Genomic DNA, 25,789 nt, shown 5'->3' with positions numbered 1-25,789 from the left:
CTTCCTCCTCTGTCCTCATGTAAACACCTCCTGCACATATATACACTCACCGGCCACTTTATTAGGTACACCTGTCCAACTGCTCGTTAACACTTAATTTCTAATCAGCCAATCACATGGCGGCAACTCAGTGCCATTAGGCATGTAGACATGGTCAAGACAATCTCCTGCAGTTCAAACTGAGCATCAGTATGGGGAAGAAAGGTGATTTGAGTGCCTTTGAACGTGGCATGGTTGTTGGTGCCAGAAGGGCTGGTCTGAGTATTTCAGAAACTGCTGGGATTTTCACGCACAACCATCTCTAGGGTTTACAGAGAATGGTCCGAAAAAGAAAAAACATCCAGTGAGCGGCAGTTCTGTGGGCGGAAATGCCTTGTTGATGCCAGAGGTCAGAGGAGAATGGGCAGACTGGTTCGAGCTGATAGAAAGGCAACAGTGACTCAAATCGCCACCCGTTACAACCAAGGTAGGCAGAAGAGCATCTCTGAACGCACAGTACATCGAACTTTGAGGCAGATGGGCTACAGCAGCAGAAGACCACACCGGGTGCCACTCCTTTCAGCTAAGAACAGGAAACAGTTGCACAAGCTCATCGAAATTGAACAGTAGAAGATTGGAAAAACGTTGCCTGGTCTGATGAGTCTCGATTTCTGCTGCGACATTCGGATGGTAGGGTCAGAATTTGGCGTCAACAACATGAAAGCATGGATCCATTCTGCCTTGTATCAACGGTTCAGGCTGGTGGTGGTGGTGTCATGGTGTGGGGAATATTTTCTTGGCACTCTTTGGGCCCCTTGGTACCAATTGAGCATCGTTGCAACGCCACAGGCTACCTGAGTATTGTTGCTGACCATGTCCATCCCTTTATGACCACAATGTACCCAACATCTGATGGCTACTTTCAGCAAGATAATGCGCCATGTCATAAAGCTGGAATCATCTCAGACTGGTTTCTTGAACATGACAATGAGTTCACTGTACTCAAATGGCCTCCACAGTCACCAGATCTCAATCCAATAGAGCATCTTTGGGATGTGGTGGAACAGGAGATTCGCATCATGGATGTGCAGCCGACAAATCTGCGGCAACTGTGTGATGCCATCATGTCAATATGGACCAAAATCTCTGAGGAATGCTTCCAGCACCTTGTTGAATCTATGCCACGAAGAATTGAGGCAGTTCTGAAGGCAAAAGGGGGTCCAACCCGTTACTAGCATGGTGTACCTAATAAAGTGGCCGGTGAGTGTATGTTTACCGGCGGAGGAAGGGGGTGCTGCAGTATGACTCAGAACAGCTCAGGAACACCCGGCTGACGTGCCTGAGAGGTTCCCTTTAAAGGGAAATTTACCTAACAATCCAGTATGTTGCCAAGCAGCTGAACACCTTCCAGATTATGTTTCTTACATGACCTAGTGTGGTGGCATCATCCAGAAAAATCTAGTTAACGTGAGATGGAAATTGGTTGTAAGAGGCCAAACAGGCAGAGATTTTAACACTGAAATAAATTTTTTCCTGCCTCCGAAAACCCCATCACTGTAATTGATTGTCCGATGCATGATGTCAATCACAGAGTTCAGAGTTCCCTACCTTGACTTCAATGTTAAACTCTCCGCCTCCTGGAAATTATACACCCAATTTAAAGGAAACCTACCACTTGTAGTGGCAGGTTTCCGATAGCAATACCGGGCACCAGCTCAGGGTGAGCTGGTGCCGGAGCTTATTTTAGTTAGTGTTTTAAACCGCGGTATCGCGGTTTAAAACACTTTTTAAACGCTATAGCCGGCGCAGGCAGGTACGCGCTCGGCGCTTACCATGCGCGCGGCTCTCATTCACTTCCTATGTAGCCGCGCGCACGGTAAGCGCCGAGCGCGTACCTGCCTGCGCCGGCTATAACGTTTAAAAAGTGTTTTAAACCGTGATACCGCGGTTTAAAACACTAACTAAAATAAGCTCCGGCACCAGCTCACCCTGAGCTGGTGCCCGGTATTGCTATCGGAAACCTGCCACTACAAGTGGTAGGTTTCCTTTAATTCTCACTTCAAAGTTGATTTTTTTGGATGATGACACCAAAACTAGAAGGTATTACATTGCTTGACAATATGCTGATAATGGTTTATTAGGCCAATTTCTGATGATGGTTTCTCTATACAGATGACCTGTCACCAGGGCGATTAAGCAAAACTGTTGCCAAGGAGAGAAGCTGCCTAAAGCAACCAACTACACTGCTGCTTTCATTTTACAAAGGAGCTCTGTATAAGAGCAGGCATCTGATTGGTTGCCAATGCACCTGACTCACAGATTTACTACAACGGTAAAAGTTTTATGTACATATTATTATTAATTTATTCAATTTAAATGATGACATTTCGATAGAACTTCACGCTGCCATCACACTCTGCTGTCATAAAATTGCAGGCTCGAGCGCCACTTAAGTAAACTACACTTCCCATCATGCACTTCTCGCAGACCGGAAGTGTCTGATTTTGCAGTGAGTGGCGGTTAATGCGAGTGTCCCTGATGGGAGGGGAGGTATAACGGCTTCCATGGTTACAGGAGGACGCCCGGTGCTGTGTGCTGTACAGCTGCGGCCTGTCATGGCCCCCGCGCCCGGCAGGAGACGTGTATGAGGCGGCACCGTGCAGCACTATGGTGAGTGAGGCCATCATCAGGGGGTGTACATAGATCTGGTCCTCAGGCACTCACTTATGTGTTTTCTACATTTCAGGCTTCCAAAAATAAATCTGGATTTAAAGGTGAGTGATATGTGAGTCCCAGACCTGCTGCACCTGTGTGTATGGGATCATACGTGACCGCCATGTTCCATGTGTACAGCGTGGCGACAATGGAGACGTCCTCACACGTCACTACCTGATCGCCACACGTGTAACACGTATCAGAGGGACCCGGCCACAGTACCAGGAGATCCCACGTCCTCAGCAATGCCATAAGATAACGGGAAACCGTAAGGGAGATTTGGGACGCTAATCTGTGTTTAAGGATTGTGGTTCAGTGGCCCAAATTGACCTTCGTCATATCTTTCTGCAGCTCCAGCCACCTGTATAGACATAGTGAAGCCAATGTAGTACAGCCCCGCTGAAATGCGCTTCTGCTTTAGGTCTGATGTTTGCAGAATTCAACCCAGTTTGCAGTTTACTACGCAGGCATCAGTGAGGAAGTACACTGGCACCAGAGATGGGTCCGGTACGGCTCATCAGAGTCTGTATAAGTGTTTGGTGATCTAGGATGCAGAGGCGTAACTTGTAGCTGATGGGTCCCCAGTGCAAAGTCTGTGCCAGGCCCCCTGACTATAATGTATGTTTTATAGTACTAGTCTTCTCATATTGAAAAGTGACACCTTATGGGCCCCCTAAACCCGGTTGCACCCCCTCAAGTTGCGCCCCTGCTAGGTTGATTTGAGACACTAAACCACCAAAATGGGTCTAATTGGCAGGAGGTTTAGTATCCCTTATATCCCATTAGTTTATCCCACTGGAGCAGCAAGAAAAAAAAACAAACCTGCATACTTACCTCAGTCTGGTGCTCTCAGCATCTTTGCTGTGGACCAAGGTTGTAGTACGTCAGCTTTATTGAATCACTCCGCAGGCATTGGTAACACCAGATGTGCGCCTTATCAGACACACCTCTAGGTAATTATAAAGATAAGTTTAAAATTGAGGTCCACAAGAACCTGTCATTGGATTAGTCCTAAATCCCCCTGACACGTTCCCTTTAAAGGCAGAGAGCTTGTGGATGAAATCAGAGGATCCAAAGAGGAACAGGAGCATTTAGAGATTGACCTTATCTTCATGGTCTCTGCCCCCTGATTACATAGCGCTAATTTTTCAGCCATCAGCTGTAATTAAGTAAAACAGTATTGCTCAAGACGTTGGATCACCGTCAAGTACTGTGAATGGGAATGTACTACCTCCACCTAGCGTTATAATCTGCTAGCAGGATGTTGTAGAGTAATATCCAGTGATTGGCAACATAACTTTTTTTTTTTTAAAACTCATTTTATTGAAAGTTTACAACAATCACAATAAAAGAATTTCCCACAGTACATGATATTATGCCTTTACATGTCATGCGTACACAGAAAAATAAAACAAAAAGGGAACAACAAGAACATACAAAAAGAAAAAAAAAACACAAACTCTGCAGTGCTGCTGCTAGACCACATCTGTAATTCCCATTATATATGGGGTATCAGTTTAGAAGACAAATTCTCAATGAATAATTTTTCCCATTAATTTCTTACGCCATCCCTCCAATTCTTACATTCACGCTGTTTATTAGCCTGTAATGCTCTTAATTGTGACTTGAATGTATTTACAGAATAAAGCGTAGCCGAGGAGTCACACCATTGTCCCCATACCTTATTAAACTTATCTGGACAACCTCTTCCCCTAACATAACTTTATTATTTCTTTCCATTATGTCTCTATATATCTATATCTATGTGGAAGACTCTCTTGAATTACTCAAATCCTTCTGACAGGCTCCCTATTACTACATCCTTCTATAACCACATCATGTGACAAGTCACCCAGGTTTTTGTCCATGGCATTTCTAACATATACACTGTAACTAATAGATGATAGTGACAACTCTCGACCCATAGCTGTCTGAATAGGTTTAAAGGAAACCTACCACTTGAAGTGGCAGGTTTCAGAAGAAAACACCGAGCACCAGCTCAGGGTGAGCTGTTATCGCAGTATCGCGGTTTAAAACACTTTTTAAACTGTATAGCCGGCGCAGGGAGGTACGCGCTCGGCACTTACCATGCGCGCGGCTCTCCTTCACTTCCTATGTAGCCGAGCGAGTACCTCCCTGCGCCGGCTATACAGTTTAAAAAGTGTTTTAAACCGCGATACCGCGGTTTAAAACACTAACAAAAATAAGCACCGGCACCAGCTCACCCTGAGCTGGTGCTCGGTGTTTTCTTCTGAAACCTGCCACTTCAAGTGGTAGGTTTCCTTTAACTGAACCTGCTGAACAATTTGATGTTTCTTTGTATTGTTATGTTTTTTTTGTATTTTACTGTATGCAGTGCCACATCATTTGCACAGACAGCCCTGACACCTCTGTCTCTTTGTCCCTAGATTCTATTGATGATGTCCTTGGAGACCTTCTTGGTGATGACGGTAAGACTGGCTGCTTAGAAACATAAGACTAGTGCTTTAAAGGAGATCTACCACCAGGAGGAAGGATTGTAAAAAAAGCACACTGACATAGTGGTGTGAGACCCCTCTGGCAGGATCTGCTCTTTTTATAACCTGCTTTTAAAAAAAAACAAAGGCATTTACGATTATGCAAATGAGCCTGAGAGGCTCCAGGCTCCATAGATGTTAATGGAACCTGGAGCCCTTCAGGCTTATTTGCATAATTGTTAAAGCCTTTTTTTTGTAAAAACAAGGGCATAAGAAGCTTAAAGAAGAGTAAATCCTGCGAAGAAGGGGCACACACCAGCATGTCAGTGTGCTTGGTTTACAATCCTTCATCTTGGTGGTAGATTTAAAGTTACACAGGATTGTCTGTGAGTGACAGTGACATTACAGCAAATCTCCATATCTCTCATTATTCATTTGGTTTGTAGCCTGTAGGTATCTAATGCTGTAATATTCAATATTGATGGGGTCTAGCCTAAGGCATCTGTATAGAATTGAAGGTGCACAAGCCCTATTAGCTTCCTGGTGCTTTCCTTACACTTGGTCATGAAGTGATGATGTTATGTCTGCGTGGTCTGAATGTATTTGGAGTTTTCTTAGCATTTTTTAAAATAATCTATGTTTTATTTGTGACTGCTCAAGTAGTTAAAACCGTGTTAATTCTATCATATTTTTCAGATCCATCTCCACCAAGGCCACGCAAAGCATCCTCCATGACAACGACATCTACCAATAGAAATCGGTCTACTCTTTTATCCAGCACTGCCAAAAAGTGAGTGTCTGAAAGTTGTAGACACTTATCCCCTTTATAGGGGATAGCTGGAGGTTAAAATGTTAGTACCCACAGTGCATAACGGGGGTCCTCAAGTGCCCTATGTTATGATAATTTATTATTTTGGAGAACAGAGCTAGAAGCAGATGGCGCTGTTATGTGTAGTAGCAAACGTAGAATAGCCATCTGATCATGGGGGGCTGGGTATGGGACCCCCATCAGATATGAATGATCATCAACCTCAATAGGCTTTTATTGTTTGGGGTTTTTTTGTTGTAAGGATTTGACAATGTTGCATCTGAATACTTATAATCTTGTTCCTTGAATCAAGGTCACTGCTTGATGATGACTTCTTCACTCAACTTGCCAAAGAGGCTGCGGAGGTAAGAATTGTTCCCCAATATGAACAAGCTCAAGAAATGGGTCCATCCTAAACCTCCCTGCTTGTCACCAGAGCTTGGGGTTGGGAGTTTTGCTTCTTAGGCCGGTTTCACACGAACGTATGCATGCTTTGGCTGTAGCCCGGGCGTGCATACAGCCATGGGCTACTTCTCCATAGGGAAAAGTGCGTCATGGCCATACTTGTTGGGAAATATTGAGCAAGCTCCATCTTTTCCCCAATACGGCACGGTAAGCAATATGTCCATCAAAATGAATGGACTTATTGCCCATTGAAATACATAGGGATGTATGCTGCTCATACCGCAACGGTACAGTATGGGTAGCATACAGCCATTTTCACATGTACGTGTGAAAGCAGTCTTAGAATGTATTTGCTCTTGATTGGGGTTTGCACTGGGAATTGAGCTGTATTGAAGTTCTATGGGCAGAATCAGAATAAAGGAGCTCCCTACCTTCTGAGAGGTGAAGAAAAAGATTCACCAGCAACTTCAGCCGCTTGCTTTAGACTTCTCTCAAGGCCATGACTAAGGCCGGCGGCACACGTGGCGTTTTGAACCCGTTTTTGGGCGGTTTTTAAGCAGTCCTTTAAAAAAGGTATGCGTTTTTTGAAAATGCATCAGTTTTTGACCGGTTTTATCAATTATCTTAATTAAAACGGGTCACAAACGGATGCGTTTTCAAAATAACGGACTGCTTAAAACCGGCCCAAAAATGGGTTGAAAACGCCATGTGCCGCCGGCCTAAGGCCACGTGCCGACACCTAGGTCCTTCTAAGCTTGTGCGTTTATTACCCATTTGTGTTTATCAACATCAATAAAGACGTCTGTAATAAGCGGTGAATCTTTTTCTAATATTCCATACCTGTGAATTTCTTGCACCCATGTCACCTGAAAATGTGTATTACAAGAGCAAAGGGCTGTGAAGCTGGGCTACCTGTTTGTTTGTACCTGAGATTTGTACTTGTCCTGAATCCTTTACTAAGGAAAGGAAATATCTTTTAGGACTGTGCGATCTGTGCAAAAAACCTGCCATTTTCGAATTTGGGGGCTATTTTCCGCTATGGGGTAAAACGCAGTAAAAAAAGGTTATTATATTTTGATCGGGCATTTTCGGACGCGGCGATACCTAATGTGTTTATGATTTTTACTGTTTATTTATATCAGTTCTAGGGAAAAGGGGGTGATTTGAATTTTTAGGGTTTTTTATTATAATTTTTTTTTTTTAAACTATCATATGCTGCCATACTACAGTATGGCAGTATATTGGGATTTTACTCCTCATTCATTACAATGACAACACCAGGAGCAACGATCCGCGACAAGATGTCGGCAATGCTAGCACCAATCGCTGGTGTTACCGGTAAGCCTTACCGGCTTTGGAGAGGGCCCGCCAGCCCTCTCCATGCATCGGGACCCGGCTTGCGCCATACTAGTACGGTGCAAGTTTGGAAGGGGTTAAAAACCATCTACCACCAGGATGAAGGAATTTAAACCAAGAATGCTTGCATACTGGTGTGTGCCTCCTCTGTCAGGATCTGCTCTTCTTTTAGGTATTAAAGGAAACCTACCATTTGATTTGATGCATTATGAAGCAAACATACCTTGAGACTGCTGTAGCTACACTGATGCAGGATCATATCTTGGTTAATCCCTGAGTGGTTTTGCTGATAAAACAGAGCCTGGAGTCCCTCAGATTAATTTGCATAATTTTTAAAGCTTTCCAAAGGGAGCACACACCACTATGTCAGTGTGTTTGGTTTACAATCCTTCATCCTGGTGGTGAATGTCACTACAACCAAGGCCTATACAGACTGTACTTAGCAATACAGACTGCATATGATAGCAGTGAAAGGCTTGAATGCGGTGTACCCAGAAACACTCAGGCTTCTTGTACCTAATATTTATGTCCTCACATGGTATGTGATCTAGTTCAACACTTTCTTCTGCTGAGTTTAATCCCTCAGTAGTTTACTCCTATTTATTTGTACTTATTTGTTCCTTCCTTTGACATTGACTTTTCTGGCTATAGTCGCAATTCAAAGAACTGGATGACCTTGATAAATTGTAATGGTCTAAGTACCATCATGCATCATAATGTTTCTCCACATGTTCTATTATTCCAGGAGTCTGATGTCTCTGATGGTGACGCACAGGCTCTGCTCGAGAACCTGAAGGTAAATGTCTTTTATACTAGTTCCAATGTAACCCTTTATATACGAGGTTTTTAGATATAAATGGTTACTAAATAATGACCTGAAGTGATATCTACAATTAAATTTCTTTAGCCAGACCTCAACTAGAAAGTTTGATGCACCGTGGCTTAGTGGTTAGGCTTACAACCTTGCAGCACTGGGTTCCTGGGTTCAAGTCCCAGGGTCAACATCTGCAAAGAGTTTGTATGTTCTCTCTGTGTTTGTGTGGGTTTCCTCTGGGTCCTCCAGTTTCCTCCCACACTCCAAAACATACTGGTAGGGTGATTAGATTGTGTGCCCCATGGGGACAGGGACTGTTTTGGCAAGTTCTGTGCAGCGCTGCCTAATCTGTGTGCGCTATATAAATAAAGGAATTATTATTATTATTGATTATCAAGCATTTTATTTGTAATATTGTAAGAAAGGGGAAATGTATGGAACATATTTGGCATTGGCTTACTGCCTCACACCTGAGATTTGCTCGCTTTTTACATCCAGAATATACAATCCAGGATTTACCCATTCATGCAAGGCTAAAGGAATTTTACTTAGGGGAGACTACCAGCTCACATTTTTACCAGCTATGCCATTCTTGTTCACCAGCAAGAGAAATGATCTTCTTTGTGCATATGGGGCCATGTCTGGTGCACTTGTATTTTAGTTTCTATAAGAAATCGTAGTATAAAGGGTTGTACCACGTACTTCTGCATAGAAAAAGCAGACAGGTACAATAGCTGCTTAGGTTGTGCCCCTGGTGCACTAAAAAGGTCATTTGTAAAAGAGTAAAAATTATATGAAAATCACTGGAGAACAGAACAAGGTATGTCTGCAAAAACCTATAGAGCGTGGAGACGATACAGGTCCAATAAAGGACATGCAAGATACAGGTAATGAGCAATCCTGCTTATAGCTCCCTCTCTCTACAGCAGTTATTTGGCTCAGGCACGGCATGTACTTTATGGCTTGTAGAGGGCCAACTACACTCTTCACTGAAGATCAGAGCATTGATTTTACATCTATTTCCTAAAGGATGTGCATTAGCAAATCTGCTTTGCTGATGAACAGGAGCCCTTCAAGTGTACTTGCCTAAAAACTGGAGGATTCCATCATTATTTTTGGTTTCCCTCTTACTGTGTGTAGCAAATTTGGTAATGGAGGTAGATCGAGCTATTGCTATAAAACATAGCGGACTCTACCAGCGCTGAATATCGATTGCCCTGGGGCACAATGAAATGGTGAAATGGAGTTAGGGTTAATGGAGTTAAGAGATGCAGTAAACAGAGGCATTTTATGAGATGTCTTTTCATAAATCAATGGATGCCAAGGGATGATGCCCACACATAACAAACCACCTCAGCAGGAAGATGTCAGGTCACACTGTGTGGTTCCACATTGATGTGAGGAGAGCTTAAAGGAAACCTGCCATGAGAAATCTATCATCAGAAGTAGATGTGATGGTAGATTCCTCCTGCTGCCTCTGCCCTAATCTGTCATTCTGGAACCTAACTCGTAACTTTTTATTTTAGTAATGTGTAAATTAACTACAGAGGCTACTGGGGCGTGTACTAGCCTGGCCGGACAAAGGCTACTCCACGCCCCAGTAGGCTCTGCAGGTGATTTACATATTTTTAAAATAAAGTTTTTAACAATTTAGGTTAGGTTATAGGATTATTAAATTACAGATTAGGGCAGAGGCAGCAAGGAGGAATCTACGATCACATCTACTTCGGATGTTAAACTCCTCATGGTAGGTTTCCTTTAAAGGTTGGAAAATAATCCATGTAGTGGAATTATTTCTATTTCTAAGGTGTCATTTATAGAGCATGTTGTTTTGTCATCCAGGACCTGGATGACATGGATGCAGAGTTATTTGAATCCCGAAAGCCAAAATCTGCCCCTGCCAAGAATTCAAATCAATCCGTAGATGGTGGCCTGAAGAATCAAGACAAGGCATTAAGTGCCAAAAGAGGTGAGGTCCTTCTCTTAAACTGAATCCAACCTAAATCCCCCAGAAATGCTACGCACACTATAATCTCACATTACTGTGTGCGTCTCCTGTGGACAGACGGCCAGCTCAGTGATGGCATTTACACTGCTGGCCCACCCTGGAGCCAGGGAAGTCAGTGTGAAACAGTGAATTTGGGTGGCCTGGTTGGCTAGCAGGACCAAATGAGCAAACATGCAGGGTCCAGGTATTTCCAAAGATGCTAATATAGACACAACCATCATGATCAAAGCTATTCATCAAAGGGGTATTTCCATTTTTTGTGTTTATGGGATATCCAAAGAATATGTCATAAATACATGATAGGTGCGGGACCTGCCTAAATGAAGGACCCCCTTCTGGCTGCTTGTCTGAATGGAAAGATTGCTTCCTATATACAGCCACTCTCTCTGTTTATGTGAGAACCATATGTGCAGTTATGCTTGGCGATCACATAGATATGAATGGAGCATGACTGCACATGCATGCACACTATCCATTCAGCCCAGCATCTGTTAGGGGAACAGCAAAACCCAGTCCACAAGATAGGTGTGGACCCCGCAGCTGCCATTTATATTCTGTTGGTATGTCATAAATGCAGAAGATTGGAATACCCCTTTTGGGTGGGAACATTCATTCTTGTGCTGTTCATATTATTGTCTTGGAATAACACCTGTTTTATTTTGCCCACTGTTCTAGCTTCCAGTAACTGAAAAAATGTATAGTGTGAAAAATTTATTACAGTATATGTGTTATTACAATTAAGACTATTACTACCACTTCCATCCAAGTAAGTTGATGGCAAATTATAAATCCTTGTTTTATTCCGTATAACAGGGTCATCAGCACCTGAAAGTGAGAAGAAGCCGATTGACCAGGGCCGACCTTACAAGAAATTCTCATTTGATGGTAAGTGACCTCACCCATGTAGAGCTATGGAGCCATGTGACTTCCATCTGACGCTCTTCTCTCTCCTAATGCTTGTCAGAAGATGCTCAGGACTTAGATACAGCATTATGTAATGCAGGTAATGGCATTTTTGGCAGCTGAGATTTAAATAGTTGCCTTGGATTCCTGCTATCTATAGAGGATCTGTATGGGGGGGGGGTACACTGGGCAGAGCTGACGAATGTAGCTCTATGTCAGGTGCTCATTATTGTCATCTTGCTCTCTGGTCTCCTTTTATTCATCCTCTGTGACTGTGGGAATCTTCTTATATTTGTTATCCATGGAATATATTTGAAATCAACTTTTAAAATTATTCTAATGACCCAAAAATGCTATTGGGCCCCTTCTTGCTGCAGATTCCCAGGCTGTTACACTGTACATGAGCATTTCCACCCTCCAACTGTGTGCTGAAACTTCCTGTGCTGCAGTGAGATTGCAAAAAGCAGAGGGAGGGGGGAATTGCTGAGTGAGCAGTGAGCAGGGTCAGATATTCTAACAAGCTTTGACGCTACAGAATAGAGGGTCTCTGGTAATAATTTTAAAAGGCAGCCATGGATAACACATAAGATTACCACAGTCACAGTGCCTGGATCTATGAATAAGTCCCCCTGGTTTATCCTGATGGATTTTGATAGTATATTTCCTTTAAGTTTGGTACTTTGCTCTAAATTCAAGTAATATTTATGTTTTTTTTTATTCTGGAATTCAGATGTAAATGATTCTCTTGATGGCATCTTGTCTGATGAAGATAAGGGAATTGCTAAGAAGCCAATTCCTTTGGGCTCCAAATCTTTGCCACAACAGACCCCTGCGAAGAGCAGTGGTATGTCCTACACAACTCATATATTAGTTCATTGATAAAAGATGATTAGTAAATTGGTTAGTATAAATTTAGAGTACAATATTATGGACAACTCATTTTCATGTGTTCTTGAAGCTAAATTTTTAACTTTAACTTTTAACATAACCAAGAAAAAAAAACAATAACACCACCACATGTAGTCATGTAGTACACTAGTCAATGAAAGATGTATTCACCCTTCATCATATCAATTGAGTAGATTGATCCATCAGAGGAAGAGCTTCTGTTTTAGTGTTTCTTTTAACAAATATGTAATTTAGGCACTACATCAATGTTGTAAAGAACAAACTGGTGACCAGATCATATTTTACTTAGTGATTGTACTTAGGGAGATGATGATACATTCTGTGTAGCATCACTCGCCCAGCTCGTTCACTTCTACACATTTATGACCTACAGAGACGGCGGCTGTCATCTCAACAAGACCTTCCCCGGCGTCTCAGAGGAAGAACGATCTGAACTTTGAGGAGGACACTGATGACTTTATGGATGCTCTGGGATTTGGAGACCATCCTGAAATCCACCAGAAAGAGAAGAGGTAAGAGGAGATGGAGGAAAAGCTTGTTAGTAATAAATGTTCATATTTTATGTTCAATCAGTTTTATTAAGTAAAAACACAATACAGCACAACAACAACAAAAAAACAAAATGATAAACAAAAGCTGAAGCATATCTGCCAGCTATAACAAAGGACTATACACAGGATAATGGGAATAGACACAAGCACAGTATCATGAAAAGAAAACAAGAGAGCCAGGAAATCCAAGCACACAAGTTCAGAGTTGAGTCTGGGGGGGCATCGATGATGAATTTGTGAACACTGGCGGCTGTGAGGCGGACCTTCCTCCCCGTAGGGGAGATCTAGTAGATCTTGTAGTGGTCTCAAATCGTAACTGACAGCAAGCCATTGTGACTGTATTGGGATCTTGTCTAGATGATCTGAGGCTCAGTTGGGGATTGATATGTATCTCATATCACGAGTAGTGAAATAACTCTGGCTAAGTTCAGTGGCTACGCGGACCGCTTATAGAAATAGATAAAAGAAAAGAGAAAGGAAAAGAAAAAAAAAAAAAGAGAGAGAAAAACAAGGGGGGGGTAGCCTAGCACCAGGCCAATAAACGAGTTAAGGGGAAGATACAGACCAAGTGGGGGGAGATGTAGGTACAGGATAGGAAATACAGAAACAAGACTTTACAAAGATGGGCTACTAGGGGAGACTGCAGTCTTGCGCCACTTACGCGGTATCACCGATCTAAATGTTTATATTTTAAACATTTACTATGTAAATGTGCCATTTCAGTTGCCCATATTACAGGCCAGAACATTTGGCCGCTCCACTTTTAGGGGAAGACTTCTCTAATTCTTTTGTAAAATTCACTTGATTATATTTTTTGATCAGTTATGCATTGAGTTTTCTTCAATTTCTAGCTCCCCAGCACGACCAGCACGTTCCAAATTTGATGAGCTTCTCGGGAGGGGAACTTCTGCAAAACTGTTGGAGCGACCAGCAACCGGGGAAAAGAAAGAATTCAAACTGGATCCCAAGTACCAGAAAATGCCAGGTAGGAGAGGTGTAATGATTGTGAGGTTTTGATGTTGGGGTATTGAGAAGAAGCCGAATAATAAGGAACTTTTCACAGAAAAGGAGGATCCATTAGGAGATGAAGACTTTGGTTTTGGCTCCTACCAGCCCACTATGGCATTCAGCCCAGAAGGTCGACCATCTCGGCGATCATCAGTCAGGTAGGATTTCTTGTTCATTATACTAAAGTGATGCCATATTACTAATATACAGTTGCGAAAAAAGTTGCCACCAATTGTGCAAGTTCTCCCACTTAAAAAGAGAAGAGGCAAAGGTAGAGCGCAACTACGAGAGACAAAATGTGAAAACAAATCCAGAAAATCGCATCGTCTGATTTTTGAATAATTTATTAGCAAAATTGTGGTGGGAAAGAAGTATTTTGTCACCTACAAACAAGCAAGATTTTTGTCTCTCACATACCTGTAACTTCTTCTTTAATGTAGAATGTGGCCTCGGAGGACCCACACTGTATCCCCAGCATAGTCTTTGTCCACTTATTAAAGGGGACTTTAACCCCGAAACCCCTATAAGACCTATAATAAATTGATTTGGAAATTCCACTCCCTGATTGGATCACAAATATAGACTACTTCTTCTTTAAGAGGCTCCTCTGTCCTGCACTCATTACCTGTATTAATGTGAACTACCAGTATAAAAGACACCTGTCCACAACCTCATACAGCCACACTCCAAACTCCAGTGAAGACCTGTCGCATGACACCAGAAACAAAATTATAGACCTGCACCAGGCTGGGAAAACTAAATCTGCAATAGGCAAGTAGCTTGGTATGAAGAAATCAACTGTGGGAGCAATAATTAGAAGATGGAAGACCTACAAGACACTGATATTCTCCCTCGATCTGGGGATCCACGCAAGATCTCAACCCGTGGGGTCAAAATGATCACAAGAACATGAGCAAAAATCCCAGAACCAGAGGGGGGACCTAGTGACAGACCTGCAAAAAACTGGGACCAATTCCACAAAGGCCGTTAGTATGATACTGTGCCACCAGGGCGTCAGATTCTTCATGTTCCCCTGCTTAAGCCACTACATCTCCAGGCCGACTGAAGTTTGCTAGGGAGCATCTGGATATTCCAGAAGAGCATTGGGAGAATGTCATATGGTCATATAAACCAAAGTAGAAGTGTTTGGAAGAAACACAAGTCGCCATGTTTGGAGGAGGGTGAATGAGAGTTGCATCCAAAGAACACCAGACCCATTGTGAAGCATGGGGGGTGGGAGGACAACATCATAACGAGGTGCTGTTTCTCTGCAAAAGGACCAGGATGACTGATCTGTGTACATGAAAGAATGAATGGGGTCGTGAGATTTTGAGTGTAAACCTCTTTCCATCTGCAAGGGCAGTGAAGATGAAACATGGCTGGGTCTTTCTGTATGACAATGATCCTAACAATGTAAGAAGCATTTCAAGGTCCTGGAGTGGCCTAACCAGTCTACAGATCTCAACCCCATAGAAAACCTTTGGAGGGAGTTGAAAGTTCATGTTTCTCAGCAACAGTGTGTGCCAACCTTGTAAAGACTCATAGAAAATGTTTTACCTCTGTCATTGCCAACAAAGAATATACAACAACGTATTTAGATGAACTTTTGTTATTGAGCAAATACCGTATATTCCGGCGTATAAGACGACTTTTAAAGACAGAAAAATCTTCTGTCTTGTCTGGGGTCGTCTTATACGCCGGTAATCGCGACCGCCCGCCGTGTATTCACAAGGGTCACGCTGCATGGAGAGGGCTCACGGGCTGAACCCTCTCCATAGCCCGTAAGTCTTTGCTGCATATTGCGCTAGCACCGATCGCGGGTGTTTTCACAGCGATGGCTGCCGGCAGCCTCAAAAAGATAGCGGCGCATGGGCGCCGCCATCTTACCTGGGTTCGCCGCTTCCCGTGACGTCATCGGGGCGGCGATCCGTCTCCATGGTAGCCTCGGGTCTTCCGAAGACCCGAGGCTATTTCATTTTAACCCCTTCATTACAATGTGCTGATAGCACATTGTAATGAATGAGGAAAATCCCCATATACTGCCATACTGTAGTATGGCAGTATATGGTAGGATCGATCAGACAACCTAGGGTTAAAGTACCCTAGGGAGTCTGAAAAATAGTATAAATAAAAATAAAAAAAAGTTAAAAAAAAAAATATATAATAAAAAAACCTAAAATTTCAAATCACCCCCCTTTCACTAGAACTGACATAAATATAAATAAACAGTAAAAATCATAAACACATCAGGCGTCCGAAAATGCCCGATCTATCAAAATATGATAACGGTTTTTCAATGCGTTTAACACCGTAACGGAAAATAGCGCCCAAAGTCGAAAATGGCACTTTTTTGCCATTTTGAAAAATATAAAAAAATCTATAAAAAGTGATCAAAAGGTCGTACAGTCCTAAAAATGATATAATTGAAAATATTATCAAATTTCGCAAAAAATGACACCACCCACAGCTCCGTACACCAAAGTATAAAAAAGTTAATAGCGCCAGAAGTTGGCAAAATCAAAAAAAGAATTTTTGTACAGGAGGTTTTCATTTTTGTAAATGTATGAAAACGTTATAAAACCTATACAAATTTGATATCCACGTAATCGTACCAACCCAAAGAATAAAGTAGACATGGCATTTGGGGCACTCAGTGAAAGACGTAATATCCAAGCCCACAAGAAAATGGCGCAAATGCGTTTTTTCACCATTTTCATTGCATTTGGAATTTTTTTCCCGCTTCTGAGTACATGGCATGGAATATTTAATAAAGTAAAAATTTAAGGTACAGTATGGTAACATTCACAGTAAAATGGACGATGGTAATGTTGTTGTTGTATGTTTATGTTTATGTTTATGCTTATGTTTATGAGCGACAGTTTTCCTGCTATATACCTGCATGTCATAAGAATTTAAATTTAAAAAAAAAAAGGACCATGTTAAATTCAAATCTGTTTTTTTTTTTTTTTTACCGGTGTTTTGTATGCGTTGGAAAAGGGGTAGTCTTATACGGCGAATATATCTTAAACTCTATATTTTAAACAGGAAAGTAGGGGGGGTCGTCTTATACACCAGGTCGTCTTATACGCCGGAATATACGGTACTTATTTCCCACCATAATTTGCTAATAAATTTTATCTAAAATGTAAAAATCATTGTGATTTTTCTGGATCCGTTTTCACACTCTTAGTTGAGGTCCACCAGTAATGTCATTTTCATCTCTAATCTTTTTAAATTGGAGAACTTGCACAGTTGGTGGCTGACTAACTACTTTTTGATCTGTATGATCTCACTTTATGATAAGTGGTAATCAGGTTGCCAAAAGCTGTATACCAAAGCGGTGCAAGGCATAGTCGTAATTTTACCTTTTTTGTGTTATTTTTTTATTCACTGCTACTTTTTTTTTTTTTTTTTTTTTTTACAACACTATGCAGATTCTCTGCAGAAAGTAATGGAAGCGTGAAACCAGATGCCAGGTCTCGTTCCACCACCCCAGTGGGCCGAAGCCCAACGAAAGGAGAGAAGAGTGGAGCTGATTGGTTGGGACTCAAAGATGAAGATGTCCCTGATCTAACGCCTTCCAACCCTTTAAGAGAGCCTCCTCGATCCTCCACTGTCACTCCTAGCTCTGCTGGACGGCCCCCTTCGGGTACAAAAACAGACTCTGGCTTGGCCCTTCAACCAAAAACCCCCCAGATTGACTCCCCAGCCACGCAACAAGAGGATGATGAGTGGTTGACTTCTGCATTGTCTCGGAAGAAAGCTCAAAAACAGGAAGAACAGAAAGTCCAGAAACCGAATGATGTAAAAGAGACCTCTGCAGGCAGGTCAGTAGCAATGGTCCATTATTCACATTCTCTTTTTTCTGGATTAATGAACGTTATTATCTCCAACTTATTTTATATACATTTATTTGAAGTGGATCTATCATTGGCTCATGTGAAGCCAAGATCACTGTTCTATTAGCCACAATGGCACAAAATTGTGCGGATTGTCTGATACATCGGTCACACATTACAGTCTTCCCAAGATGAGCCCTCCTTAAAGGGAACCTGTCACCAGATTTTACCCCAATAAACTACCAGCCCCCAGTCATATTCCGTATAAGGTTCTCATCTTCCAGATCACATCAGGTTTGTCATTCTGTGAGCAACAGCGCCAGAGATGCATAGTCGCAAGTGCGAGCTGCAGATAAAATCCAGTTCCTGTCATTTTTTTTTAACTGGCTTTATCTCCAGTTCTATAGCTCAAAAATACACAAACCTCATGCAATCTGAAGATAAGATTCATACCCTACCCTAGGGTTTGGTATTTTGATGGGGTAAAATCTGATGAACAAGATTCTGTTTAAGTTTGCTGGCTGTGGTGCACATAGAAATTACTTTCCACCTACCCTCTGAACGTCATTCAACGTACAATCCACCTACCTACCCCACTTGCTGTGTTATGTAGGTCTGCGCCCACACGTTAGCGATACCTTTGTTTTTATTGTTTTACTATACCTTCTGTGCCAAAAGTTGACTTTGAAATATCCACTCTGTCCAGCATCTTCTTTCATCCTGTTCCCTTTGGTTACATTGGCAAGATCTTGCTCATATGCATACAGTGCCTACACAATGAATTGTGATGCCTGTGGATCTTGCAAGATCTCACTGGACCCGGGAGTAACATAATTGAATGTAAATGATGAAAGAGGGTCCATGGGGGGCTTTTCCGCATATTTCCATTTTGGCACAGAAGGAGCAGTCACACAATAAAAACAAAGGTATGACTGGGATTGTAGGGATAGTCGTGTCTAATATAACCGTTCACGTAAGTGGCTCTTGGTGATATATTACCATTGATGGGGGTGGTGGCAAGTCCTGAATATTTTCAGTTTGGCTATAAATAGCCTTTCTAATTTTGCTGATCTGATTTATCATTTAGATTCATTTCTTTTCTGTTGCGGTTACCATAGCTTTTTTATCTAATGTTTTCTATAACACAGCGGTCCTGTAGCGTCAGTGAGCACAATCCAACAATCGGACCGGGGTAAGACCAATAAGGAGAACTCGCCAGTATCTGGGTAGGTATTATTGAGAGCTTTCTTCTATCATACATCACTTCCTCTAGTAATGTCACATTAATGAAATTACTGATCTTTCCATTATAGAACTCCTTTACCCTGGGAAATTGGGGTAAAAACACCTTCTACCATTACTCCCACAACTTCCAGACAAAAGGAAAACCCGGTGTCAGGTACTGTACCCACCATCATCTCTGCGGTCTCCTTTTTGTTGTGGTGATATGAGCATGTCCCCTGTCTTTTATTCTTCTTTTACTGCATGTTTGTTACTTCAGCCCATTCCTGCTTTTTTATTTTACAGCCCCTTTAGCAGAGACTGCAGAAGTGAACAGAATTCAGGTAACGTCATAAATTTTTACTCATATCGGTTTTTTTTTAAGATTTTCAATAAGCAAAAAATACACACACACAACTCAACATCCCCAAGTATTTAAAGGAAATCTACCACCAGGATTAGGGTTTGTAAACCAAGCACACAGACATGCTGCTGTTAGCCGCCTCTATCAGCATCTGTTCTTCTTAAGCCATAATTTTTTCCGAAAAAAAAAAAAGTTATAAAAATTATGCAAACAAGCCTGAGGGGCCGCAGGCTCCATTGACATCTAGTGAGCCTAGAGCCCCTCAGGCTCATTTGCATAATCTTTAAAACCTTTTTTTTAGTAAAAACTAGGGCTTAAGAAGCTTAAAGAAGAACAGATCCCAACAGAGGAGGCACACACCAGCCTGTCTGTGTGCTTGCTTTACAAACCTTAATCCTGGTGGTAAATGTCCTTTACAGGAAGAGACTAAAAACAGGCCGCTGTCCATTATCTCTTGACTTGTTTCCATTGGGAAAGAGCGCACCATAGTTCGTACTCATCAATTCTACCTTTTGTGTGCAGCCAGCTGCTGTTCCATCCAAGATCCAGGAGGACAAGAAAGAATCTCATGGTGATGTCTTACACAGCAAGATGCTAGATCTTGAGGCTCAGGTATGAAAATTGGGGATATATAATGATATTTAATGCCAGTAGATTGCAAAATAAAAGTCTAAGTATCAGGTTTTTGCGCACTACAGGTACGAAAACTTCAGCTGGAGCGTGAACAGCAAAACCTGCTATTGGAGACATTACAACAGAGGCACAAAGAAGATCTTGATCTTATAGAGAATGCGCACAGGTACCTGGAAAATATATGTGAGCAAACAGTGAAATTCTGAATACTGCTGGATTTCCATCTAAAGATTAGTTTGTAAGTTCTCCCCTATCCACAAGTTGGGGGATATTAAGCGGAGGTCTGTCCTCTGGGACCCCCACTCATCATGAGAACAGGAGCCCCATCAATCCAGAGAATGGAGGTCCCGTTCTAACTAATAGGTGGAGCATCAGGTCCAGCATGCGAGGAGGGGGAGACATACCTTGGGGGACAGAGGTCTGGCTGCTCTCTCCCCCTCCGCAGCATTTCACAGGAGGGACGGGGAGGCTGTCACACTGCAGCCGGGCCCAGCACACAGACTCTGTACAGGAGGTGTGGGCTACCCGGTACGGTGCAGCCTCGCAGAGGAGCCTGTGCTACAGGTAGTAATTGTCAATAGCTGCATGCAGGGGCTCTAATAGACCCCAGTACTGCGCCCTGCCTGCAGCCAGTTATTCACTTACTATCTGCTGCACGGGGATCTGCTGGCAGCATGGTGTGGGCGGCAACTAGACGCTGCAGGTTGTGCACCCCTGATCTAGAGGTAATACTGAATACCATTTACATGAAATAAGTGTTATATATAAAAATTAGTAGTTGAATTGCAAGTAATGTTATTTTTCTAGAAACCGTATGAAGTTACTGGAAGATTCTGCCCATCAGAGAGAGGAACGTCTACGGCAGGAGAACCAGGAGCTTTCTGCCCAGTACATCTCCCGCTGTAAGAGCGCCGAGCAGGAGAAAGCAGAGCTGCTGGCTCAGTATCAGAAGAAACTCACAGACTTCCAGCAAGAGAAGGACCTGGAAATAGAAAGGATCCGAGAACTACAGAGGTGAGGAGGAAGAATATAGGAAACATGTCATGTAGTGGATGATTGGCGCATTCTCAATCATTCTATATCCTTCAGGTTATCCGTCCAGGAAATGTGCAAGGACCACGAGGAACAGCTGCAGCGGCTCAAACGCCTGAAAGATCAGGAAATAGATGCAGTGACCAGCGCCTCCTCACATACAAGGTTTTTCTTATCACCTAACCCTTGTGAGCAGTGATCCCGGCCTCCAAGCTATGGCCAGCTGTACCCTGCATAGTGAATGACTGGGCTGTCACTGTGAGGCCGTCACTTTTTTAGAATCTGGTTTCATATCACATCTGAAGCTGCAGGAAAAAAAAAAAAAAAGTTCTCTTCTTCTGGTCCAGATGTTAGAATTCTTGCAGTTGCTCTGGGAGGGGTCTAATAGAAGGTCCACATGCTCCTGAAGGTGGACCTTTGCCTTGCAGGCATTGGTTTCCTTATGTGATGATAGTATTTGCATCAGTCATTCTTTATTTTTAATTTTTAGGTCTTTAAATGGAATCATTGAGCAGATGGAGTCGTTCTCTCATAAGCTCGGTGATCTGTCCGTCAGAGTGGAGAGCACCCAAGTAAACACATCGCAGGAGTTAGAACTTGGAGCACGTCAGAGAGAAGGGCAGCTAAGAGGTACACCAGTGCTATATAGCTCTGATTATAAAACATATTTCACATCGCCGTGTTAAAGGGATTATTTATAATGTCCCCACCGACCCTTGTATCATAACAAAACTAACTCCCTTTGTTACCAAGTAGACGATCGAGCGCTTGACCGCTTGCATTGCTCCCAGTGCCTTTTATGTGATGAGAGGCTCTATTTCAGACAATCGGCAGATGACGTGACTTTGGCCCTTAAAGGGAATTTGTCACCACGGACCTCATTTTCAATAAAGACAGGTTGCAGATATACAGCTGAATTGCAAATCTGCCTTTCTGCTTTCTCTAAGCATTTGCATTACAACAAAATCCTGTTTTATAACTTAACTTGCACCCTTAGCTGAATCTTCTGTTTAGTCTCAGGGTTGGGCTTTGGTTTGGATGCATTTCAATAAACATGTGACTTGCCTATGCTGCAGACTGCTCAGCTCTCAGGCCCCACCTTTGTGCTCCTGTACAGCTCCTCCCTCTCCCACTGATGTCAGCTCACCAGGCTGTGTGCTCTGGGAAGGAGCCGGAGGGAGGAGCTGTACAGGAGCACAAAGATGGGGTCTGAGAGCTGAGGAGTGAGCAGTACAGTCATTTTTTTTTTTTTATGAAATGCATCCAAACCAAAGCCCAACTCCTGGGACTAAACATAGATTTCTGTTAGGGTGCAATGTAAGTTATAACACACAATTGCATTGTATTGCAAATGCTTAGAAAAGTCAGTAAGGCAGATTTGCACTGCAGCTGTAATGGGTTATTGCAACTAGTCCTTGGTGACCGGTTCCCTTTAAGCCGATGTCTATTGAACACCTCTCAACCACTGATTGCTAAGAGTTCGGAGGCTCTGTACTGCTTCAGACAGAGACCAGGAGCACCACAAATTATCCAGCACTGGATCGCCGGCAGGGAAATTAAGTGAATTCACTTTGTTATGTTATTGGGGAATGACGCTAGTATCTTTGGCTATCATAACAGCTTGAAAGTCCCTGGAAGTTAAAGGAGCTCTGGTATCTGACCTGTGTTTCAATCACTTCTAAAGGACGTTGAGGACAGCTTTCTACTACAACCCCATGGAAGGGGCTCTGCTTGGCCCCTTCCATGGGGAGGATTTAGCTTTTTGCATATAAAAGAAAATAAATCTCATCACTGGCACAATCCCTTTTGGAATATTACTGCTCCAGTGACCTTTATATTTAACCATTTATCATGCAGCTCATTGAGGTAGATTTAAAGGACATCTACCATCAGTTTTACTAATGGTAGACATGTCCTACTAAGAAGATCAGGGCTTCTTTTATTAAAACTCTATACGCAGATTGCGACAATATTGAGTTATTCCAATTACCCTGGGGCGCTCTGGTGACGTAGCAGGAGCGCCCCTGGCTGTAGAGCTATAATAAAAGAAGGCCTGAGGATCATCGTCTTAGTAGGACACATCTACCATCAGTAACACTGATCCTTTAAAGCTGTGGGATGTCATTTTGTACTGCAGATTTTGCCTTCCATTGGGAAACGTGACTATCATGGAGCTAAAGTATGTGATAGATCCGCATGTAACACGTTACCAATTTACTATACAGATACCACATATTTTAGCCCCTAATGTAGACGTAGGATCCCCTTTTATGATGAGCCTATATTCTCTAGACATCGCAAATGCCTCCTGACGTGGTTCCACTTCTTGACATATAAACTGTGATTCACAGGAGTAGATAATTAATATATTGTTATAATTTCAGCATTACAGGATCGCCTGACACGGCAGCAGAAGGATATGGAGGATGAAAGGAACAATCTGCGAGTCATAATAACGAATATGGAGACCCGGCTAAGTGAGCAGAGTCGTCTTCTGGAACAGGTCACTATGTCCTTGTGATTACAGGGAACGTCCCTTATTGTACATTCTGTGTTGTGCTATTGATAATAACTATTAATTGTGGTAGGAACGTTGGAGAGTGTCTGCAGAACAGGCGAAGGTGCAGTCTCTACAGCGCTCCCTAGAGGAAGAGAAGAGAATCATGACCCAACAAATGGCTATGGAGAGAGACGAATTGGAAAGAGCCAAGGTAAGATCTTGTCTTGAATAAAATCGATTTTTTTTTTTAAAGGAAACCTACCATTTGATTTGATACATTATGAACCAAACATACCTTGGGAATGCTGTAGCTACACTGATGCAGGATCATATCTTGGTGAATCCCTGAGCTGAGTGGTTTTGCTAAAAAAAAAAAAAAAAAAAAAGATTATAATATTCAGGACCTTGAGAAAGCTGGGTCAGACTGGCTGCCTACATAAACAGTTAGTCAAGACATAACTAATCAACCTGAGCTGGAACACTCATACACAGCAGCTGGGGGATGGTGCAGCAATTGATTATTCTGCCTCCAGGCACAACCCAGGGATTACATCATGCTCTCCTGCAGTCACGTGCTAGGACAAGCACTTAAGCAGCCATAGAAACCAGACAGCTTCATAATCATAATGTTATATCTGTTTTATCAGCAAAATCACTCAGCACAGGGATTAAACAAGATATGTTTCTGCATCGGTGTAGCTATATCATTCTCAAGGTATGTTTGGTTCATAATGCATCAAGTCAAAGGTAGATATCCATGTACAAGAAAAGTTTCTAATGCAGATTCTAACAATAAAACATCTATACTGTGAGCATGAGTGACTAGTTGGATACATGCTCCATCCATTTCATTAAGGGATCAGAGCTAGGTGTAAAGTCCCCTTACCACAGCAGCATGGAGGAAGAATAATGTTAGATAACAGACTTATAGACGTTGTGACCATGATCAGTCTGCAGCTTTTATTTTTCTGTAGTTGTCATTGTTTGTCAGATTACAATCTGTTAGCAAAATAGAATGAGGTACACATCTAATGCACAAACTGAAGGGACTGTGTGATCAGATTAAACTACTAGCCCCCTCAGGTAGGGGATGATATACCCTTTCTATGATTCTCTCTTTAACGGGAAATGTCACATGTTCACCTATAATAAAAAAAAATTTAAAAAAATCACCCCCAAATTCTTGTGAAGATGACCAGAGAAGAGTCATATTTTTACCTAAGATGAGTCAAGTTTAGAGGATTGTCACTAAAATTGTCCATATCTTCAATTCTATAGAACCTAGAAAACACGGTGAACAATAAGAATCTCATCTTTCAGATCACATCGCCCTTTGTGGTTCTGTAATCTACAGAACTGGAGATACAGACAGTTAAACAAATAGGTGGGAATTTTTTTTTCTGCAGCTCACATTTCCTAATGTGTGTATTTTGCTGCCTGTATCTTTAGTTCTTTAGATCACACAATCACAAGCCTGATGCGATCTGAATTTTTACCAAATAAAACATTTACAGACAATGTTATACACGGCAGAGGAAGAAGCTGCAAGACAAATGATTGTTCTACCTGTATCCATCACCCCGACCCTCCAGTAACAGCCACAAATACATACAGTGTTACATTACATGGGGTAATAAGTGCCTGCCATCTCTACTATGTTTTTCAACCATTAGGATATCATTGGATCTGCTCACTGAAATCAAGTGCCTCTTACTGGCCGTAGTGGGAATCGGTTTATTCCGCAAATCTATTACTCCATGTGTTGATATTGGCTCCGCAGACCCATAAATGACCTAGAAAATCCTTATGTTAACATTGTTCTGCAGTAAAATCATTTATGAAGCATTAACCCTGTGTTTATACATTCCCCTGGTTGTAATAAAGATGATTTACATTCGGCATATTATGGCCGTGGTCTGTATACATTCCCCCCTGACATGTCTGTATATTATGAGCTGGCATTATATACATGGTGAGTGGTGCCGTCCTCAGCTGTCACACAGCAACCAGAAGAACCAATGAGAGCAGGGTCTATAAATGTGGAATGTGCTCTAAGGGATAAATCCATTTTTATAGGGTCGCATATTTCTGGGCAATTAGGGAAGAGACATTGTTTCTATATCCTGTGACTGCTTCCAATCATCAAAGATTAATTGCTCTTAAAGGGGATCTCTGGTCTAGGATTATTAATGCCTGGTCATTGGGTGCAGCACCCGGAAGCCCCTCTTATCAGCTGTTATACTCAACGGTCACAAGAGGACAGCTTCATCCATAATTTATCTATAGGA

General features: G+C 42.3%; 1 protein-coding gene and 1 long non-coding RNA gene across 6 annotated transcripts in view; one reads left to right on the top strand and one right to left on the bottom strand.

Moving 5' to 3' along the window:
- Nucleotides 1–2,471: 2,471 nt before the first annotated feature.
- Nucleotides 2,472–25,789, top strand: part of FBF1 (Fas binding factor 1) — a 29,061-nt gene continuing 5,743 nt past the window's right edge. The window contains exons 1-24 of one of the 4 annotated variants that reach the window (XM_072111907.1): nucleotides 2,472–2,649; nucleotides 2,726–2,753; nucleotides 5,103–5,144; nucleotides 5,847–5,940; nucleotides 6,272–6,323; nucleotides 8,465–8,515; nucleotides 10,376–10,502; nucleotides 11,355–11,426; nucleotides 11,506–11,544; nucleotides 12,175–12,288; nucleotides 12,727–12,865; nucleotides 13,756–13,889; nucleotides 13,968–14,070; nucleotides 17,347–17,739; nucleotides 18,900–18,977; nucleotides 19,065–19,150; nucleotides 19,279–19,316; nucleotides 19,859–19,948; nucleotides 20,035–20,135; nucleotides 20,777–20,983; nucleotides 21,059–21,166; nucleotides 21,492–21,631; nucleotides 23,386–23,504; nucleotides 23,590–23,712. In XM_072111907.1, coding sequence (XP_071968008.1) covers nucleotides 2,647–2,649; nucleotides 2,726–2,753; nucleotides 5,103–5,144; nucleotides 5,847–5,940; nucleotides 6,272–6,323; nucleotides 8,465–8,515; nucleotides 10,376–10,502; nucleotides 11,355–11,426; nucleotides 11,506–11,544; nucleotides 12,175–12,288; nucleotides 12,727–12,865; nucleotides 13,756–13,889; nucleotides 13,968–14,070; nucleotides 17,347–17,739; nucleotides 18,900–18,977; nucleotides 19,065–19,150; nucleotides 19,279–19,316; nucleotides 19,859–19,948; nucleotides 20,035–20,135; nucleotides 20,777–20,983; nucleotides 21,059–21,166; nucleotides 21,492–21,631; nucleotides 23,386–23,504; nucleotides 23,590–23,712 — 2,481 coding nt within the window. In that variant the 5' untranslated portion in view covers nucleotides 2,472–2,646. Of the gene's footprint in view, nucleotides 2,650–2,725; nucleotides 2,765–5,102; nucleotides 5,145–5,846; nucleotides 5,941–6,271; nucleotides 6,324–8,464; nucleotides 8,516–10,375; nucleotides 10,503–11,354; nucleotides 11,427–11,505; nucleotides 11,545–12,174; nucleotides 12,289–12,726; nucleotides 12,866–13,755; nucleotides 13,890–13,967; nucleotides 14,071–17,346; nucleotides 17,740–18,899; nucleotides 18,978–19,064; nucleotides 19,151–19,278; nucleotides 19,317–19,858; nucleotides 19,949–20,034; nucleotides 20,136–20,776; nucleotides 20,984–21,058; nucleotides 21,167–21,491; nucleotides 21,632–23,385; nucleotides 23,505–23,589; nucleotides 23,713–25,789 lie in introns of those variants that run through there. The other 3 variants (XM_072111908.1, XM_072111909.1, XM_072111910.1) reach the window with 3 other exon arrangements.
- Nucleotides 23,796–25,789, bottom strand: part of LOC140064733 (uncharacterized) — a 49,855-nt gene continuing 47,861 nt past the window's right edge. The window contains exons 3-4 of one of the 2 annotated variants that reach the window (XR_011847801.1): nucleotides 24,720–24,782; nucleotides 23,796–23,864 (exon numbers count right to left, since the gene is read on the bottom strand). This is a non-coding gene — a long non-coding RNA (uncharacterized lncRNA). The remainder of the gene's footprint in view (nucleotides 23,865–24,719; nucleotides 24,783–25,789) is intronic. The other variant, XR_011847800.1, reaches the window with a different exon arrangement.

This window comes from Engystomops pustulosus, chromosome 6 (genome assembly GCF_040894005.1).
Source record: "Engystomops pustulosus chromosome 6, aEngPut4.maternal, whole genome shotgun sequence".
Classification (NCBI taxonomy): domain Eukaryota; kingdom Metazoa; phylum Chordata; class Amphibia; order Anura; family Leptodactylidae; genus Engystomops; species Engystomops pustulosus.
The sequence above is the reverse complement of the archived record's forward strand: the minus strand, read 5'-3'. Positions and strand labels throughout refer to the sequence as shown.